At 42.1% G+C, this 19649-nt stretch overlaps 2 protein-coding genes across 11 annotated transcripts in view; one reads left to right on the top strand and one right to left on the bottom strand.

The window, feature by feature from the left end:
- Positions 1-1180: 1180 nt before the first annotated feature.
- Positions 1181-12946, bottom strand: Aste1 (asteroid homolog 1). Of its 9 annotated transcripts, none has more exons than XM_060385382.1 (6): positions 12680-12946; positions 11035-11195; positions 9882-10942; positions 5641-5851; positions 3804-3999; positions 1181-1664 (listed from the first exon to the last, which is right to left on the bottom strand). In XM_060385382.1, the coding sequence occupies exons 2-6, from the start codon at positions 11084-11086 to the stop codon at positions 1349-1351; spliced, it is 1836 nt and encodes a 611-aa protein (XP_060241365.1). In that variant the 5' UTR covers positions 11087-11195; positions 12680-12946; the 3' UTR covers positions 1181-1348. The 9 variants fall into 9 exon arrangements, with proteins under 9 accessions (XP_060241365.1, XP_060241366.1, XP_021495549.1 ...); XM_060385383.1 differs by having other exon boundaries at positions 12787-12939; XM_021639874.2 differs by lacking the exon at positions 9882-10942 and adding an exon at positions 4545-4603 and having other exon boundaries at positions 12680-12830.
- A 75-nt stretch (positions 12947-13021) lies between these two features.
- Positions 13022-19649, top strand: part of Nek11 (NIMA related kinase 11) — a 221161-nt gene continuing 214533 nt past the window's right edge. Inside the window, exons 1-2 of one of the 2 annotated variants that reach the window (XM_060385387.1) lie at positions 13022-13106; positions 14979-15285. In XM_060385387.1, coding sequence (XP_060241370.1) covers positions 15080-15285 — 206 coding nt within the window. In that variant the 5' untranslated portion in view covers positions 13022-13106; positions 14979-15079. The remainder of the gene's footprint in view (positions 13107-14978; positions 15286-19649) is intronic. The other variant, XM_060385386.1, reaches the window with a different exon arrangement.

Consider the following 19649-nt stretch of genomic DNA (forward strand, 5'->3'; position numbering starts at 1 on the left):
AGTGCCGGGACTAGAGGTGACAACCATGTTAATGAAAGAAAAAGCCAACTAGTATTATTCATACGATTTTCAATTAAACTCTGTAGCCCATACATTCCATCTTGATCTCCTGTTAAGCCGGTTGCCAAAATTAGAGATATACCACACAGGGTTTGCAGCAGTTTTAAAAGCGGCGTTGGTAAGCCAGGGAATGCTGGCACACTCACACTGGCACACTGCACATTATGCCCAAGGGCCAAGGGAGGTGACACTTTAGTATAACATAGTGCACACTAGACCTACTGTTTGTGGGTAATGGGTGTTTCTGCTCGAACATGGATGCACAGGACTGTTCTGTTCTTGATCCTGTTAGTAAAATCAGTCTCTGGAGGTACCAAAGCAACCCCACTAAGGAGTACAATGCTCTCCTAAAATAATAGAGCTCATATCTGAAGTGGAAGCTAAGCTAGTGTGTAGGATGGAATATTGGAGGAGCAAATAACATGCATTATTTTTGGAAACATTGAAGGCATGTGAGGATATACTTGCTGGTTGATTCCCAGTTTATTTTCTAAGTGTGTTTGGCTTCCTAGTGTAGAGCACTGTCAACTGTTAAGAACGAGAGATGGGCTGGTTCAAACTGGCAACTCCCAGCCATCATTAAGATTATTGGTGATGGGATGTACCGGTGGGACAACAGAGGAGGAACCACAGCTGTGCAGTTAGACTGTCCTTCGACACTTGCTCCAGTGTACCCTCCCACTTGCTTATTTGCTTGAGCCTGGGAACTAGCCAGCACTTGTACAAAATTACTACTGTCAGTAGTAGTAATTTTAGAATAGCACCTCAACCATTTTGGATTTTTGAGAAAAATCTCAGAATATTGCCCAAGATGGCCTCAAACCTTCAATCTTCCTGCCTCAGCCTCCTGATTTCTGGGAAATTAATTATTATGTAGGATTTCTATTCTTATGAATATAGTTGGCTAAGCTATTACAACTTAACAATTATAAAATATTACTATTTGCTGAAAAGGACCATGAGGAGTGGAAGCATGCTTAAGTATAGGTGTTTCTGGGCAAGTGATGGCTCAGGAGGTAAAGATAGTTGCTTCTAAGCCGAGTTTGATCTCCCAAGTTGTTCCCTGACTTCCACATAAGCACCATGGTTCCGCATCCAATACACAAGTAAACAAATGAGAGACATTTCTTAGATCAGGCTGTATTGAAAGTACAGTAGAAAATATCTTAGAATTCAGATGATCTCTTATAAGATTTATCCCATAATAGGTTAGTCCTAAAGAAAAATTAGTTTCAAGGGAGGTAAAAGAAAAATTTAAAGTTAGAACTACTCGTGTACTACAGAGTATTTATTCAAGCTCTGAGTTCTCTACATGCTCCTCCAGGCTTTCAACCATTAACAGCCCAAACCGATTGCTCCTGTCATGCCAGGGCTTGGCGTCTGAAGTGGTTTGCAGGCTGGCAACCTTTTTCTTCCTCCTCCTGCTTTTTGAGTTCGATTTAGCCTTTGGTAGAAATAATTCAGCTGGGGCACATGAGCTTGTGGCACTGAAGAGACATTCATAAAGCTGCTTTGCCTCAGGACACATGCTCAGGAGACTGTCTGCAGAGGTAGATGCTGGCAGTCGCTGGCAGAGCCCATGTACCAGACTTCCATTGTACAATCTGTTCAGTGGGTGACGACATGGTTTGAAAGCATCAGTTCAGTGCAATGAACATTCTCAATAAAAATATCTAAACACTCTGCTTGCTGCTCCTATATAACCATTAACATTACTTACTGGAACTGAGTGGCTAAAATGAATACTTTGGCTGGTGACATTAAACCTTGCGATATTGCTAGCCTGGAGCTGAGCAGGCATCTTTAACATTTCAAAGAAAAGGAATTTTGTAAGTGGCCTTGGTAAACCAAAACAGTAGGCTATTATTACAGTATCAAAAAATTGTAATGGTATCATTTGTGTGGTCATTCATTTGGATAAAAACCCCACTAAACAAATACAAAATGAGATTAACTGGAACCTCTAAATTTAATATGACTCATGACCAGAGCTGGCCAACCCGGTATACTTTGGCTATCAGTGTTGAGCCCTCATTTAATGAGTATGAAATCAACATTTGAGAATTCTTGATTAGGCTGAGATGTAACAGTCATCCCACAGAAAACATATTAGGAAAAACACAAGTGCTTTTTTACTCCTGTTTTGTTGTGGAGGGAACTGTGGCATGTGGTTCCCAGAGGGAGCCTGTTAATACAGGCGAAAGGGGAAACCAAAGGACTGGTGGTGTATCTGGCACTGGGCTTAGCTGTGCCTCAGAGGAAGAACAAAACTCGAGAACAAGAAACAGCTCATTTTGTAAGAACCAACATACTTTTCTTTTTCTTCTTCTTAAACATCAGAAGGAGGTTTTTAAGGACATTGGTTAGTCTTAGATGTATTGGGATTAGAGTCTCAAAGCTGCAATGAAATAGAGTTTGGATTCAGGAGATTTGCTTATCTTTTTCAGGTCTCAGTCTAAAGATACTGTGTGTGATGATTAATCTTAATTGTCAACTCAATGGGATTTAGAATCACCATGGAAACACACCTCTAAATGTGTCCATGAGAGTTTCCAAGAAGGTTTAATCGAGGATGGAAGATTCGCCCAAACTATAGGCATCTCCACTTTCATAGACTGGGGCTACTGGTTTAATAAAAGGAGAGAGGCTAAACACCAATACTCATCTCGTTCTGCTTCCTGACTGAATATTAGCTGCCTAAAGCTCCGGTTTGCCACGCCTTCCCCATCATGAAGGACTGTATCCTCAAACTATGAGCCAAAACAAAATAAAACTTCTTTCTTTGTGGGGGAAGGGAGAAGAACAAATTATCAAAGAAAGAAAAAGAAAAAAAACAGCCCAAAGATCAAAGGTCTGTTTATCAGTCTTGGTGGAAGGTTTTTGTGTTAGCTCAGATATGAGGTCCAGAGATACATTAACAAAACTAGGACTGGTTTTATAGCTCAGTGGTAGAGTGCTTGTCTGACATCCATAAGGCTCTGGTTCAGTCCCTAGTAACACACATACCCCAAAACAGAAGAAAAAAACCAAAATCATAAAAACACCAAGCAAGTCGCCCTTCTATTGCCAAACTTTATGGTGCCATATGTCAAGCGTGAGCTTGTCCTTGAAGAGTATTCATGGGATAGAGATGAAGCATATATACAACCTCAAATTCTACTTTCTAGCCATTGCCTTCTTGAATCTTACTTTTCTTCTAATACTTCCTGGATGGACAATTACCTAGATGCTTAACCGATCTTAGTAAAGATCACATTTCCATGGGGCCACATCTGTCCTACCCAGCTTAAATGCCAGAGTTAACAATTCTGGTATATAGGCTCAGCTCCCTTCTTCCTGTACTGTCTGACAAGAAAAAATCCCCAGAGAAAGCTCCCAACAGAATAGAGATTTTGTTTTTACTTACTGCACCCTATCATAGAGTAGGCATTTAAAAACTATGAGCGAATGCCAAATAGTAAGAAAAAAATATATATATATAAGTAACAAGATGTACCTAGGGTTAGAGTGGCAGAAAAAGTCCTTATTAAGTAATAACTCACCCAAAAGAATAGAGGTTGTTAGTTATACCCTACTAACAACTAACTGAAAAAGTAGCTGCAATGGAAACTGGAAATGTTTCCCATTTTGAGTTTCAGTAAAAACGGTATTCTGAGATAGAGTATAATGACATTGTTTTCAAAGCAACTTGTTTTAATCTTTAAACTTTGCTTAAAATCTTTGTGTGTACCCATGGTGCTTACTGAGTTAGGTCTGGCTCTGGAAGAGGAGCGGAGAGCAGCTGGTTGAGATACAAGCCCATCTGGAGACAGGATTGCCACTGACAGAAGACGTGAGCTGTGTCTAAATCCAATCTTGTACCTGGCCGCATGGGCACCTTCACCTGTTGTAATTCTTCATATAACATCTTGGCACCATGTACCCGTGGATCTTCCTTACCTAGATAAAGAACCCAAAGGCACCATTTGCAAAAACACTGCGTCAGTTTGCACTTTCCCGACATACCAATGTCAAGGCCCACAAAGACTGTTAGTTTGTAAACTAGTTGTTTTTCTCTTCTGGTTTCAAAAATGCCTAATTTACACAGAAGGTCCCTTTTCTTGATGACTTATTCAACCCCAAACTATTTTCCTTGAAATTAAATCTTGTACAGTCTGCTACCGGACCTTAAACAAGTCCACCTGTAAATTCTCTAGGATTTGTGTCTACAAAAATATGTCATTAAACAGCATTCTCTTCACTGTCTTTACTGCTCATTCCTTTCATTCACCAAAGCCCCTTGGGGTAGCACATTAGTTTAAAGACAGCTCATAGGCTCAGGAGGAAAACTAGAGCATGAATAATCTGACGAATATACTGCTTCTTTACATAAGAGAAGGGGCAAGAAGCATTAACTTGAGATGCAGCTTCTGCGGGCCTGGTTGAGCAGAGGGGCATAAAAGAACATTGGGACCAACTTGAAAGTAATAAAAAAGGAGGCCCACCTTTCACAATTAGCGGGAAGCAAGGCACTGAGCCTGCCGGGGTGCGGGGTCCACATTTCCTAAAAGAAAACACAGACATGCCCCTTCTATAGGATTCACACAAAAATCTTAATAGGCTCATGCTATGGGAATTTCTGTATTTATTTAAACAGAACATAGCTTCAAACTGTTCTTAAAGCTGTGGGCCTGACTCCTTTTTGTGGTCCCTCTGATGGCTACTATCAGGCGAGGCGGAATATTTGGGATGTTCTGAGTTCATGCTGTCTCATTCTTAAACTCACAGAATACACTGGGGTAGGACGATGTCTGTACTCTTGGCATGATGAGACTGTTTTGTCTCTGTACACACAGTTTCACATGTCTACACTACGCTGCCAAGTGCTTGAAATGTGACTACTACAAAAAGCTCAGTTTTCTCTTTGACCTTAACTTTAAACAGTCATTTGTAGCTGTGGCTAACAGCTGTCATGTTAGAACTGTTACACAATGACAGCTTTATGGCATTCATAGTCTTTCTTTTACGGAGAAAGTTGAATTAAAGAACTAAAATGATCTCGTGCTTCATTTATTTTACCTAATATTTAAATGCAGACAAATTACCCAGGTTATTTCTCTAGTAGAAACAAGTTTTTATGTTTTCTATTATTACTTACATATTAATCGAAACAATATAGCCTTAAAGAAGGACAGAAACCAATGTGAGCAGGAATGCTTCTGGTTGGAAATACTGAGAAGTGTCCCCTCTGGGAGAATGCACGTAAGTTTCTTGAGCTGCCGCTGCTGTGTTGGTAATGGGACAGCAGAATGCAATAGAGAGCACTACTGGCAAAGCACCGGTGTGCTTCACAGACTGAAGTGGCCAGTACCTCAGAGCAGGCAGAGTTAGGCAGTGCTAGCATATCCCAGCTCTAAACCTGGTGCCAATATCCTGGCCCCGAGTTCAGCACATGAAACTATTAATCTTTGCCAACGAAGGGCATTTTGGCACCTTCACTTCTAGGTTCTGTTGTAACGGGGGTTTTTGTTTGTGTGAATTCTTGAGGATGTACAGTTCATACACAACTTGGCAAAACATTCCTGGATTTCTAGAACCTACCATGGCTGTTGATGATGGCAAGCAGGGGTGCCCTCAGCATCCCCAGCAGTAAGGCCTGCAGATGGTGGAGCTTTGCCTTGGCCTCTGTGGACTGCAGCCAGTAACAAGTCACAGCAATGGGCAACTTCAGAAAAGTAGGGATGGGCTCCAGGACCGCCTGTGTGACCTTCAGGGCTTCTAACAGAAGCATCTGCCGCCTGGCCAAGGGGAGCTGAAAATGTCAGATAGTCTGCAAATTAGGGTATTTTTAGTAGCATGATGAGATTTAGTTCAGCTGTTGAAGTTAATTATTTTTGGTTCTTTGAAAGGATGTACCCTCCCTCTATTCCCTCTACACAGCTTTTCTTGCATTTCTGCCTGCTCTCTCTGTAGGGCCAGAGCACATGCAATACACAGATCTCTCAGGAAGCTTGTTAGAAATTCAGTCCCTGAGGTCTTACCCCTGAGTTTTCAGTATTTTGAGGGAACACTAAGAAGTTGAATTTTAACCAAAGCCCACATGCGTTACAAGATCTACGGGAACCCTGCCCTTACCTGCCAGCGTAGTTAGGCACCCCTTTCTCTCAGTGCACTAACTTACCACCTCCACAAAATAACTTAACACATACCTCTGCTGCCTGTGGCTCTTTAAGGGTTAGAAATGTATTCAGTGTGGGCAGAGCTGTCTTAGTGACTGTGCTGGTGTACACAATGCACTTACTTTCCCTTACGCTTTCCATTAAAGGTACTTCAACTGCAGGCTGGGACGTAAGCAGCCACGGCAGCTTTCAGTTGCTTGTTGAGTTTTACTCCAACAAATCTCAAGATGTCAGGAATCACAAAGTACCTTACAAGCCACACTTTCAGGAACATTTTAAGAAAAGAGTTGTACTCCTAGTTTCTCTGTGCACTTACAGAAGTACCCTCCCCTTCAGAGGACGAAACAGCGGGCTACATTCTTAGCACTTAACAGGTGGCTAAGTATCTAGTGTGACTGGTAGATGAAAAGAGATGTTAACCCAAACCAAAAAGCATCATAATTGACAAATAGTTAGGTCAGTAATGTCTGAGCCCTCTGAATAGTAAAATGACTCTTAACACAGTTTAAGTAACTTAATATTATGAAATTTTATAATCAGAAACAAGTTGCAAAATTCTTCATAGTGTAGCAACAACTCCTACTTTAAGTTAAACACATCTAAATGTCAAGTTACTTTTATGAACAAAGTGGTCTAAAATTTGGTATCAGAGATTCTGCCCTCAATACCTGTGGCTTTGGGCAAGCTTCTGAGGGTTTTCCTAGTCTGATCATCTGTAAATGAGCCCTCCATGTTGGAGTTGCACAAGATATTTTCTCCAACTCAGCAGCCCTCAGTGCCTCTAAACAAAGAACTCCTCTGCCTGCAGTCCCATCTGCTCTGCTCCCAGCCCTTTTGGGATTATCCCATTTGGTTGGGGTGGGGGGATTAAATGAGCCAGTATGGAAGTCTCTTATCATTAGCTGACCCATAGCTGAAGTGTAATTATTACTGTATCATGTAAAAAGCAGGAAGGATCACAAGGTTTCTGTACTTGAACCTGCATTTGTGTCTGAAAATATATTTGCCACCTGGCGTCACTTAGAAGTACAGGCTAATTAGAGCTTAACAGCATTGAACTAAATATGGAACTGATTAACTCATGCCAGAAGCAAGCCAAATGATGTACTGTGGTACAAAGTGTATGAAAATTTCCTCTTACTTTGAATACAACTAAGTGCTGAGAACACTTTAGTTATCGTTCATCAGGAATACAATCAGCAGGCTACATCTCATTGATTGCACTGGATTACATAGGGGAAAGAGTCCTGATCCCTATTTCATGCCCTGCTCCTTCTGGACAGAGTGTAGATGTAATTTGAAAGAAAAAAGTAATTGTCTTCATGATTTTGGGAGTAGGTAGTAATTTCCTAAGCAGACCACAAAAAGGTAATCATAAGTAATAAAAATTTAAATGACTATATTTAATAACATATATGTATATATGTGTGTGTGTGTGTGTGTATATATGTATATATATACTCTATAGTGAAAATCAGAATGGGCGGTCCTAGCCACAGTATTGACAAATGATCAGTAGGCAAAAAGCCCAGGAAAATACTGAATAGAGACTTCACACAGAATATCCAAATGGCTAATGAACATAGTAAGCAAGTCAGAGACATGCACATTGCCTACCCAAATGATTAAAATGATACTATGCCCACTAGAATCACCAGAATGTTTCCTGGTGTAGGAAACACCTAGTACGGACAAAGGCACAGGAAGCAGCACTCTCCTGTGCTGTTGCAGTGAGGGGTCCACTGTCAAGACCTTGTGGCAAGACTTAAGAGATGAACACAATGTCTCACCAGGCCCCCAATTCCACATATGTGCAACAGAAACATGTCCTACGTTAGAAGGCAATGTGCACAATATTCATGGCACTATATGAACAGCACAACTGAAAACCACTTAGCAGGAAGTCATTTGTGATATAATAATTCCCACAATGCAGTGAGTTTACATCAGAGAGAAATGAATATATTATGAATCTCACCAATACACTGATTAAAAGATGCCTGGTGGAAAAGATTCATTTATAAAGCATAAGTACAGATTAGACCCTATGGGGGAGAAGGCTTTCTCATCGAGATTCTTTGAGATACAGATCAACTTAGAAAATCCACCCCTTTAATGTATACAATTTGATGGTTTTAGTGTATCTATAAGCTTGCACGGCCATTGTTAATTCCAGAATATTCTCCTCAACCCTGGAGAAGCTGTTCCTATTAGTAGTTACTTCCTAATGCCAAGGGTACTTCTGACACCCACTTAGGAATCTCCTTTCCTTAAGCTTATGCTGTCTTACTAGAGAGCTAAAAATGGGACAGTGGGCATTTTGGGTCATGTAATTCTTTCTGTGGGTCGTCAATCTGTGCATTCTAAGAAGCTTAGTGGCATCCTTGCCACTAGATCCCAGTAGCAACCCCACCTTTCCGACTCCCTAGGAAGTGACTATCATTATCACATGTCTCCATGGGGAACAAACCGGAGGCCAGTAAGGTCTGATCACCCCCACAAGAAAACTGGTTGCTGTCCTTCATGCTTGGGTAAGCTGACGCCAATGATCCTGAGTCTGAGTGTGAATATTTAATTGGAGCTAAAAAAAAACCAAACCAAAACAACAAAACCAAAACCCAGAGGGGCGTGGTAATGCACTCCTTTAATCCCAGTACTTGGGAGGCAGAGGCAAGCAGATCTCTGAGTTTGAGGCCAGCCTGGTCTACAAAGTGAGTTTCAGGACAGCCAGGGCTACACAGTGAAAGCCTGTCTCAAACAAACAAAAAACCCAAAACAAAACAAAACCCCAAAACAATGCGTATTGCAACTGACTAAAACTCATTTACCTTTAATTTAATTTGTATGTTTGTGTTATCATATCTGTTATTCTTAATATATATATATGGGTATATATATTTATTTTTGTTTGTTTTTTTGAGGCAGGGTTTCTCTGTGTAGCCTTGGCTGTCCTGGACTGGCTTTGTAGACCAGGCTAGCCTCAAACTCAGATAATCCACCTGCCTCTACCTCTTGAGTTCTGGGATTATAGTTCGAGCCACCTCGCGCGCCTGCTAGTCTTACTATATTTACATATTATCAAAAGCAAAGGCAACACTGGGATCCATGAGAACATTCTCTTCCATGAAATGATGACTGACTTAAGTAATACCAAGGTAGGCTAAATCATGCTTTTAGGGATCAATTTAAGAAAGTCACCATGATGCCAGAAGCCCGAAGCCTACAAAGAGATCCTCATTAATAACAAAACCTTTACAGTCACATCAGTACTAATCTTAACTCAACTGTGACATAACCAGATGCTGTCATGCCCATGTCAAGTGCCTATATGCACATTCCTTCTACAGCTCATATTTCCTTTTTTTTTTTTTTTAAAAAAAAGCTATATACCCTCATTCTAGTTGGGATCAATATACTACAAAAGTGCAAAGGAACAGGTTACCGAAGAACACTGGAAATAGCATATTTAGCACTAAAAGTGCTAGGTTTGAGTTTGTATTGACAGTAGCTAAGAGATTACCTAGTTCGCTGGAATTCCAGCTTTCACACATAACACGAAAGCAAGATGGCAACTGATGTGTTATATTAAGAGAGAGTATACAGGAAGACAAGTTATAACCTATAAAGAAATTCCTAAGAATTTTATTATTTTCACAAACTTACCTCGATCAATTTGCTCAAGTCAGAATCATCCTTGAGCGGTTGTTTTGCATAAACGACTGATATTTTGATGTTTGTATTAATCCTTTCCACCTCGTTGAAAGCCAGAAGCTGAGAAGGCAATGTATTCTGGGATGTATCTTCAGGATGCGATGAGGCATTCAACAGAAGCCCATACATGACCTGCCGGATGGGCTGAGATATCCTGTGGGCGTTTGGCCGCTGCATATTTTCTACCTGTGTTTGAAGAAAGGTCCTTCGGAGCACCGAGGCGTCACTGATGAAGGGTGCTAGCTGGCCTCTGGCTAAAGCCGCTAGTACCCATTCGGGCAAACCCAGATTCAGAGCGTCTGGACAAATATAAGCACCACAGCGGAAGAAGTCCTGTAGCGCCACCTGGGACTGCTGGTACTCCTCCATGGAAGAGCAGACAAGGTCCTTGACGTGCTTGCGGTCCTTTTTGGGGAGATACTTCAGAACATTATCCAGAGCTTCATTGGGGCCATCAAAATGAGACAGCCAGTTCAGAAGTCCCAGAACTCGGTGGCATCTCCTCCCCTTAGAAGGAAGGGGAAGGCATACTTTACTTATGAATGTCTCCATGATAGGTAGATTAATATGGTCATTTCCACATAGCACCGCAAAGAGAGGCAATAGAGCTTTGTTCATGTTGTTGAAGTAATGGCAGAATGCGTCAAGGGAGAAGCATCTGGCAGGAATATAGTAATCTTGTGTATCCTTAATGGTGTTCAGGTTTTTCCACTGAAAGCCATTCAGTGAGCAAAACCCACTTTTCAGGTCAAAAATGCAAAAGTCACTATCTGATGATAGCACGGGACAATTCCAATGATTGGCAAGTGTCATAATGTCCCGATCTGCTTCTGAAAAGCTCTGGACAAACTGTACCTTAAGCCTGATCAAAACCTGGATGAACACTTCTCGGATGAGTAAGGGACAGACATTCCCACCCCCGCCAATGGAAAGGGAATGGGCAGCTTGGATCTTCTCTCTAGCTCGATCCTTCAAAGTTGTAAGTTTTTTATCTGAAATGTCACATCCTCCATCTAAGACAACATATGGACAAATATGACAAGCAAACAGTGATTCAAAGAATTTCTGTACAACATCTGCAAACGAATCATAGTCTCCTCCATACCTGAGCTCCAAGTTTGAATTGAAGCAAAGTCGGTGGAAAAGAGAATAGCCATCAATGATAAGTTTTGTGTTCCGCAACTTCAAATCAGTGAAGAATTCATTGCTATAATCTTCCACGAAACTCATTAGTCCCCGGATACCCATGATGACTGACAAAACTCCCTGTTGAAGCAAAACAAAACAAAACAAAACAAAACAAAACAAAACAAAACAAAAAAACCGATTTCAATTCATGGTCCTTCTGATGGCCATTCCTGTCAATCTGACTGTACCTGGAATCAACCAAGACCCAGGCTGCTGGGTATACCAGTGAGGGACTTTTCTTGATTGGATCATTGGAAGTGGAAGACCCACCCTAAATCTAGCCATAACTTCTGGTGGCAGCCTATATAAAAGATAAATAAAGGAGCTCTTGCTCTTTGCCAGCTTGCTAACACTGACTAGCTCATTCTTTCATGTTATGGTGAGCAGCTGAGACACCCAACCTATTGGATCAAACAACTGTTAGATTTATGGACTCTCTGTTGGGAGACAGCCATTGTTGGAACAACTGGACCACTGACTTTATGCCACTTTAATAAATCCTGTGTGTGTACAGATTTCTACTATTCTGTTTCTCTAGAGAATCCTAATACAGTGCTTATCGGGACACCAAATCATTGCTTCAATAGAAAAGGAGACATGCTCTTTAAACAGACTATACTGGGTGTCAACAGACCTAGCTGAGCATTTTTTCTTGTGTGATACAGGGCACAAACTCAATAGTTTCAAGGGATTTGATCTTTCATTAATAACAGATGCTACTCCTATGCTACTCCTGGCCTCACCGGGACAACTATGGTCACAGCAGTATAGAAATCCTATGGATTTTGCTACTGAAGTTGTTTCCATTTTACAAGAATGCTTGGTGAGAGTCAGAGCAAAAAGTCTTAAGCTATAAAAATGACACCCCTTATCAATGTCATATATCACAGTGTAGGACACATAAGGATCCACTTTTGCTTATGGGTAAGTAGACCCTTCTTACAGGTCTTGAGTGGGCGACATTAGACAGCTGTTTGGAGTAAGAGAGAAAGTACAGCTCTACACTTCTAGGATCACAAAGATGCAATTTCAACCCCAATTAGGATTCTTTACATCCTCTTAGTTCTGGCCTATCTGGCTCATGAGTCATAGGATTGGTTGGTACTACTGGTTTTCCTTCTTGCCTCAGACTTCAAATATAGCTTAGCATGGTACTATTGCCAGTCATGCCTTTGTTTAAAATCGCGAAAGTTTTGTCACTCTTGGAATTTTTGCATTTTGATTATTTGGGATACTACTCCGTAAAAATTCACCCTGAAAAAATTTTTTTTTTATTTTTATTTTTTTGGCATCCGCTTAGGTTTTTGCGCTTGATTGCAACTCACCTCGGAGCCACTCCGGTCAACACCTCAGCACTTTTAATTCCGAATAAGTCATTGCTTTCCCGGGTCTGTCTTAGGGTCTCTGCAAGCTCGCGACTCCTAGTAAGCAAGTGACCTGACCTTGAATGGAGCAGCTCAACACATGTAGACGGGGTAGTAGGGCAAAGTGCGCCAAGGGCAGATGTAATTCCTCAAATGCAGATCTTCCTACTCCAAGCCACCCCTGCCCTCTCAACCCACCTGCTGCTTCCTCCCGGCGGCCTACTCCCTGCACCAGCAACCATTAGGAGGCCACGGAGAACGCCTCCGCAGGTGAGTTTAAGACCGCGAGCGGAAACAGGAAGTACCTGGGCACGCTGTCACCGGGAAGCTGAGGGCGCGGCCTGGAGCGGGAAGTGCTCTCGGGCGGGCGGCGGCAACTTGGCGTGGAAGGCTCAGGCATTGGTCTCACGGTTGCGGCCGCCTCCTCAGGGAAGCACGTTCCGCCCCTACCTCCTCGCCCTCCTCTCCACTCACCCTCATAGGGCCCCGGGCACTTCCGCTGGCTTGGGCGCCAATCCCCGACTTCCCAGAAGGCCCCGCGCGGTCTCCGTGGCGACGTTGATAAACAACCACGCCCGCCGAGGCTGAGGCATGGCAGGGCGCCGCCAGCCGGGGACCCTGAAAGGTAATGGAAGTGGACATTGGGCAGCCAGGCTCCACAGTCCCCGGACCCTCGATATACATTCACCTGCTTTGCGAAAACTTAAGGTTTATTTGCTGAAGAGACAAGGAAGTTGTTTCACCTAGGGGTTCAAGTTCACCTCTCAAGTCGGATTTAGCAGAACCCCAAGTCAGAATGGCTTCCTATTGACACGGACATTAACCACTCAGTTTCCACCCGCGGTAAACACTTGGCTTTCCCTTTGCCTTCCCCAGCGGGATGGGTCGCTCCCCCAAGAGTTAGTTAGCAAAGATGGTTAACATCTCTTCAAGTTCCCATTCTGCTTTCTTTCCTTCATTTGTCTTTGGGCCACAGTTGATTTGCTGGACACTTCCCTGCCAGGACAATCAAACATGCAAATTTGCATGACAGAAACATAAAGCCCATCGGTAGAAGTGTCTTCTTTAAATAAAATACTAATCTGATGTTTTGTCCAGTCTTGAGAAGGGCAATACCCCTCCTCCAGATAATGTTAGTAAAATCTGCAGCATCTAAAGAATAGGCCCCTGAAAGGTACCTTCTGCTTGCTTCTCTGACTGGCATAAAAGTGGTGCTTTCTGGATAAACTAAGCTGGGGGTGGGGTGGGGGGAATGTATGGCCTCACCACAGTCTTTTCAAATCAGTAACAATAATAGTTCTTAATGTGGAGAGGCGATTAAAGTCCCCATTTAGTGAAGGATGAAACTCAAAATGGAGGCCCAAAACTTCGATTTGTGATGGAGAGATAGAGCCAGCCGTGTGTAAGCCCTCCCCCCCCGCCCTAATCTCACAAACTCAGCTCTGTCACCCTCAACTCCTTTGGGTAACCATGGAAAGTACACACGCTGCAGCCTGGATCCGAACCTAGGGCGTCGGATGAACTTGGGCGCAGACAAACAGTGGGAGTAGCAGTGTTTGGTTGTCCTGGTAGGTTTTTTGGGGAATGACAAACCCACAGGTCATCATTATAACAATATTTTTTTTCTCGTTGTTTTGGAATTGTTGCATGTGAAAACCTAATGCCAAGGTGTACATAGTATTCAATGAAAAATCATGTTGCATATAGATTTTAGACAAAAGCAAAGTTTTCAGTAATACATTTAGCACTTTGATGGAATAAAAAGTGTGTTTTGTGAAATAGGCCTCTCATGAAATCGTCTGCCATTCATAACTGCCATGCATTTTCATAGCTCTTTGAGGAATTACGGTTTCATCTATAATACATTTCTATTCAGCTGGCTTTAAGAAGCAACTTGGGTATGAGTTGCATGTTGTCCCTTCTAATCCAAGGACCTTACTCTCATACCCAGTGTGTATAATAGAAACAGAATCAGATTTTGCTTAGGACGAGACGGGGAGAACACTCTGACTTAATACCCCTCCACATAGCTAGTCTAGAAAACAAACAAACACCCCACACTGTGATTAAAGTCTCCATGGACAGAATGCAAAGGAAAGCAGAAAATGCTAATTCATGGTTTAGTCCAGTGTCCTGTGAATATAAGTCAAAGTAGACGCGAAGGAAGACAGCATCACAAGGATGTTGATACAATATGTGCGTTAAGGGAAGCCACGGGCCTGTATTTGGATTATTTTTTAAGTTAACAGACTATGAATTATAAAACAGATACATATTTCAGAAGTGAGTAAACAAAATGGCTGTTGAATTTGTATGTACAAGGAAGGTCCTCTTTCTGTGGGAAAGTGCCTTCTGGAGTTTACAGTACTTTCACCCCACAATACAACACACACACACATACACACTAGTTGCTATTATAATACAAGGTACAGTGCAGGTATCACTGCCAAAAACTTAAACTTTCTCTCTCTCTCTTTTTTGTGGGAATCTTGTGTAGCTGCCTTTAGACACGGTCTGTGGATTTTGCATATTTCCGGCATCGGCCAACGCTTCCTGCTTGATTTTTTGACTACCAACTGGGAAGTCTGACTTTTTTCTATGAACACACAAGGCAGTTTTATCTTGTTTGACGCAATGCTGAAATTCCTAGAGACTGCTAAGCGCATGACTGGATCCACAGCTATTTCCACGAACCCAGCTGCCTTGATTGCAAGAAGATATGTTCTTCAACAGAAACTTGGCAGCGGGAGTTTTGGAACTGTCTATCTGGTGTCAGACAAGAAAGCTAAACGGGGAGAGGAACTGTAAGTAATACAATGTTCAGATCTGTGCGTGACCACAGGTGGTTTAGAACGTGGAGCCATGCCTGCTCTGTTCTTTATATTAAGCCAGAAACTTTGAAACATGGAAAAGTTCCTTCACTGATATCTCCTTAGATACCCCGCCCCTGTTTTACTTGAAGTTACGGGTTTTGCTCAAAAACTGAGCTACGCTCCCAGCCCTAGATAAGGTTATAAAACAACAGCAACACTTTTCAGCTCCAAATAAAGTATTCAACTGACCTACAGAAGGTGAAGAGGGTAGATTATGTAAAAGTGACTTTTTAATGTATACCATAGTATCAATGGCAAATCCCACTGACCTTGGTTGGGACTTCCTCAGTGGGAAAAGCTGAATTCTTCATGATGCCTGTTTTTAGAGATGCTGCAAAATGCAAATAAACAGTAATTCATATGCAAGATGGATGGGATGTACTGAAGGAAAGACGGTATTTTCTTTGGCTTCTCTGGAAGAGATCTTCAGAATAGATAGTCAGGAGCTAGAAATGTAAAAACAAAAGGCTCGTCAATGCTGTGGAGTCAGTCAGAAACAGTTGGGTGCCTGGGCCTCGCTGGCTGCCAGCCAATCAAAACTGACAAATTCCTGCTTCAGTGAGAGACCCTGTCTCAAAAACAAGGTAAATGGGAATTAAAGAACAATGACACCTAAGGTTGAACCCTGATCCTCTCTCTTCACACACACACACACACACACACACACACACACACACACACACACCACGTACACACACGTGCACGTACACAGATATAGAAACAAAGGAAAGGATAATGCACTCAGGAATTTCTTTGCCCCTAGAAGATGAAGTTTCCATCCAGATGCCTGTTTCTTGAGCGAGCATCTGACTCCCTTCAGTCCTTCCTCCTTTTCTCCTTGGATTTTCACGTATGGTTGAAAATTCAGCTTCACAAATGATTTTCTATGTCTTTCTGTGTTGCAGCAGTTATAAAGGTGTGACCAATGGTTCATTTTAAAGATCAGCTTTTGAAATTGCCTCAGTGTAGAAGGCTTGAAGAAGTTGTAGTTATCTTGCATTCTTAATTTTCAGTCAGTTCCAGCACAGAGAAAGGTGAAAGCTGGTGCTTTTCTGGGTTCTTAGAGCATTAGTTATACTCTGTAAGTTCTCTTACCACTATGACAACATCCCCACAAAGCCACTTAAGAAAGGCAGGTCTGCTGTGGCCCAGGGTCTGAGGGGATGCAGTCCACTGTGGTAAGGTATGGCAGCAGGAGTGGGAAGTGCTGGCCGCTTCGTGTCCCCAGCCAGGAAGCAGAGCATCATGGATGTGGTCCTTAGCTCTTACCGTTATCTCTTTATTCAGTCCCAGATCCCAGCCTATCGGGTCTTTCCTCCTTGGCTAAACATCTCTAGAAATGCCTCTGGCCACACAGAGTGAATGCTAAATTTCTGACAACTACCGGGTGTAATCATCTTCTAAAAGAGAATATTCTATTTCACAATTTCTGTTCATCTTATCATTTAGAATGACTCCCTCCCATCCATACTGTTGACCCTGGAGCCTTCGGTTTATGGGAAGGCTACCTCGTTGGTACCCTTTCATTATCCAGCTTAGGGAGGGCTTTGACCTCTGCTACATGTGCTAGACCACAGGCAGAGGGAAGTGGTGTTATAACAGACAAAGATGAATGCTTACCAAGATTTCTGTGTTATGACTGCTGTCTCAGTGAATCAGAGCTGATCTCACTAATGCTAAATGTTAAAAGAATTATCTCAAATAGCCCCTGGACTGAAATGGGATGGAAAATACTTATTATTGGCTCCTATGAAATACAGGTTTATGTAATTATACCCTTCTAGATGCAATCAACTTGACAAAATAGACCAAAGCTTCTGACCCTCGAAACGAAGTTCTGCAGTTCATCATTTTTCCACTTGGGGGCACCACGTCATCATTGACACTGTTTATTCTGGGAGCTTTAATTACACCATAAATGTAAATACCGCACTTCTTTACGCTTTTATTGCTCTCCCAGCTAGCCGTGGGATAAAAATAAAAACTGTAGGCATTATGCTTGATTAGTGCATGTTTGGAGAGACATTCCTTTTTTAGTTGTTGCAGTAATAATAAGGTTGAAGTGTTACATTAAGTAGTGAATGAGCAAGCTGTTTCTTCCATTACGACATTAAGCATCAAGATATTTAGAAACCTGTTTTGGGGAACATTTTCTTTCATAATTATAGATACTCTGATCTAATGGTTGTAATTATGTTCTAAAAGGATGACTGTAATATTTCAGTTTATAGTTTCATTAAGCTGCCAAAGCATTTTAAAAGAAAATCCCAAGGATCTTTTGATACATAAAATTATGTGTATCTACAGGGTACCATGTGCTATTTCGGTATATGTACACATTGTATAATGTTCAAATCAGGATAAGAATATCTCTTTCCTCAAATATTATCGTTTCTTTGTGGGGAAGACATTAAAATTCTGCGCATACAGTGGTCATACATTGTCATTAACGTATACATTATGCGCATACACTGTCATTAATGTGCAGTCACCCTACTATCAAATAGAACCTATTTCTCCTACTTTTCATAGTCACTAGTAGGCTGTCCTCGTCCATCCACCCTTCCCCCTCTTTCTCTGGTAAGCACTATATGGCTCTCTTATCTCCTTCGCTCTCTTCTCTACTTCTGAGCAATGTCTAGATTCCACATTTGCGGGAGATTCTGTGGTATTTACCTTTCTGTGTGGGACCTAGACTTAGCATAACGTCTTTCAATTCTATCCACTATGCTGTAATGACAGGACTTCCTCTAAGATTAGGTAGTATTTCATTATATATGCCCATTGTACTTTATTTCTTTTTTAAAAAATTATTACAATTTATTCACTTTGTATCCCAATTGTAGCCCCTCCCTCATTCCCCTCCCATCCCCACCCTTCCTCCTTCTTCTCCTCCCATGCCCCTCCTGCAGTCCACTGATAGGGGAGGTCCTCCTCCCCTTCCCTCTGACCCTAGCTTATCAGCTCTCATCAGGACTGGCTGCATTGTTTTCCTCTGTGGCCTGGTAAGGCTGCTACCCCATCAGGGGGAGGTGATAAAAGAACCAGCCACTGAGTTCATGCCAGAGACAGCCCCTGTTCCCCTTACTAGGGAACCCATTTGGAGACTGAGCTTCTATGGGCAACATCTCAGGTTGATTCTGTTTCCGAATTATTAGGAACACTACTGCAGTCAACATAGGAGGGCAGATGTCTCTTGGAACCGATTTTCCTCTGGTTTTGTGCTTATTGATGGGATTGCTGGATCACAGGATATTTCTGTTTTTAATTTTCTGAGGAATTTCTCACTGTTTTTCATAATAGCTGTGCAAATTTACATTCCCGCGTGCAGAGTGTGTTTCTCTTTCTCTGTATCTACACAGCATTTGTTTTCTTTTGTGTTTTTGGTCATCACCACACTGAATATAACATAGTAGTGTCTTATTGTGGCTTTAAGATACATTTTTCTAGTTATTAATGATGTCGAGTACCTTGTCATGTATCTGTCAGCGATTTGCAAGTATTCTTTTGAGAAATGTCTCTATCTCTCATTGTGTTAAAGATGAAAAACCTTCAAATCCTCAAAGAAATGCCCTCAAGCTCATGCTTCAACCTCCAAGGCCCTTCTCTTCTTGGGGAATTTTTGGCTCTGTATTTTGTGTTCAAAGCTGATTTTTCACTCAGTCAGCACATAAAATGGAGGAGGAAGCAAGAGACAGGAGTAGTTGCTCGAATGAACTAAAGAGTAACAACAGAAAGATGTGATAGTAGATCTGGAGAGTACGTGAGAACAGCCAGTCACCAAACTGATCAACTAAACAAAGCCAAGCTTAACTCTGGCTGAACAGAAGACTTGCATTTCCAAAGTAAATCATGCCACTAGATCCTGTCTGGCCCAGGTTTGACACGGGTCTGTAAATTCGTGAGCTCCCGGGAGGTCTGAGTGTGCACTCAGCATGGAGAGGATCCAGTCTGGTGCGAGCTGCAGACACTGAGTTTATAACTATAAGGAAGAAGTGGGGATACTTACCTCTCTGGGGATGAAAAAGTTTTGGTTGCTGGGACATAACTCAGTTTCATCTGAGCTTGCAGATTCAATGTGAAGACAAGGTTTCCTGGGAAGTTATTTCATATGAGGCCTGAAGTATTTGTTCATGGTAGTTGTCTTCATGAGTCACTGGGTGTGAGAATTGTGAGGAAGGCTGTAAAAGTTAACTTATTTGCCTGGTTCAATTGTCTCAGAGGCTTGCTGCCTCCTCCTGCTAACCTAGTCCTCGTTCTGGACGCTTCTAGCCTTCATACAATCTACCTAGGCC

The sequence above is a fragment of the Meriones unguiculatus genome, chromosome 6, assembly GCF_030254825.1.
Source record: "Meriones unguiculatus strain TT.TT164.6M chromosome 6, Bangor_MerUng_6.1, whole genome shotgun sequence".
Lineage (NCBI taxonomy): Eukaryota > Metazoa > Chordata > Mammalia > Rodentia > Muridae > Meriones > Meriones unguiculatus.

Excerpts from the sequence above, each read along its gene's own strand:
- Aste1 (XM_021639870.2), bottom strand. The coding sequence starts at position 11,177 with ATGGGTATCCGGGGACTAATGAGTTTCGTGGAAGATTATAGCAATGAA. Across the intron at positions 5,852-9,881 it reads ACTTGAGCAAATTGATCGAG|CTCCCCTTGGCCAGGCGGCA; the intron begins GTAAGTTTGTGA and ends TGACATTTTCAG. Across the intron at positions 4,000-5,640 it reads TGCCATCATCAACAGCCATG|GTAAGGAAGATCCACGGGTA; the intron begins GTAGGTTCTAGA and ends TTCTTTATCTAG.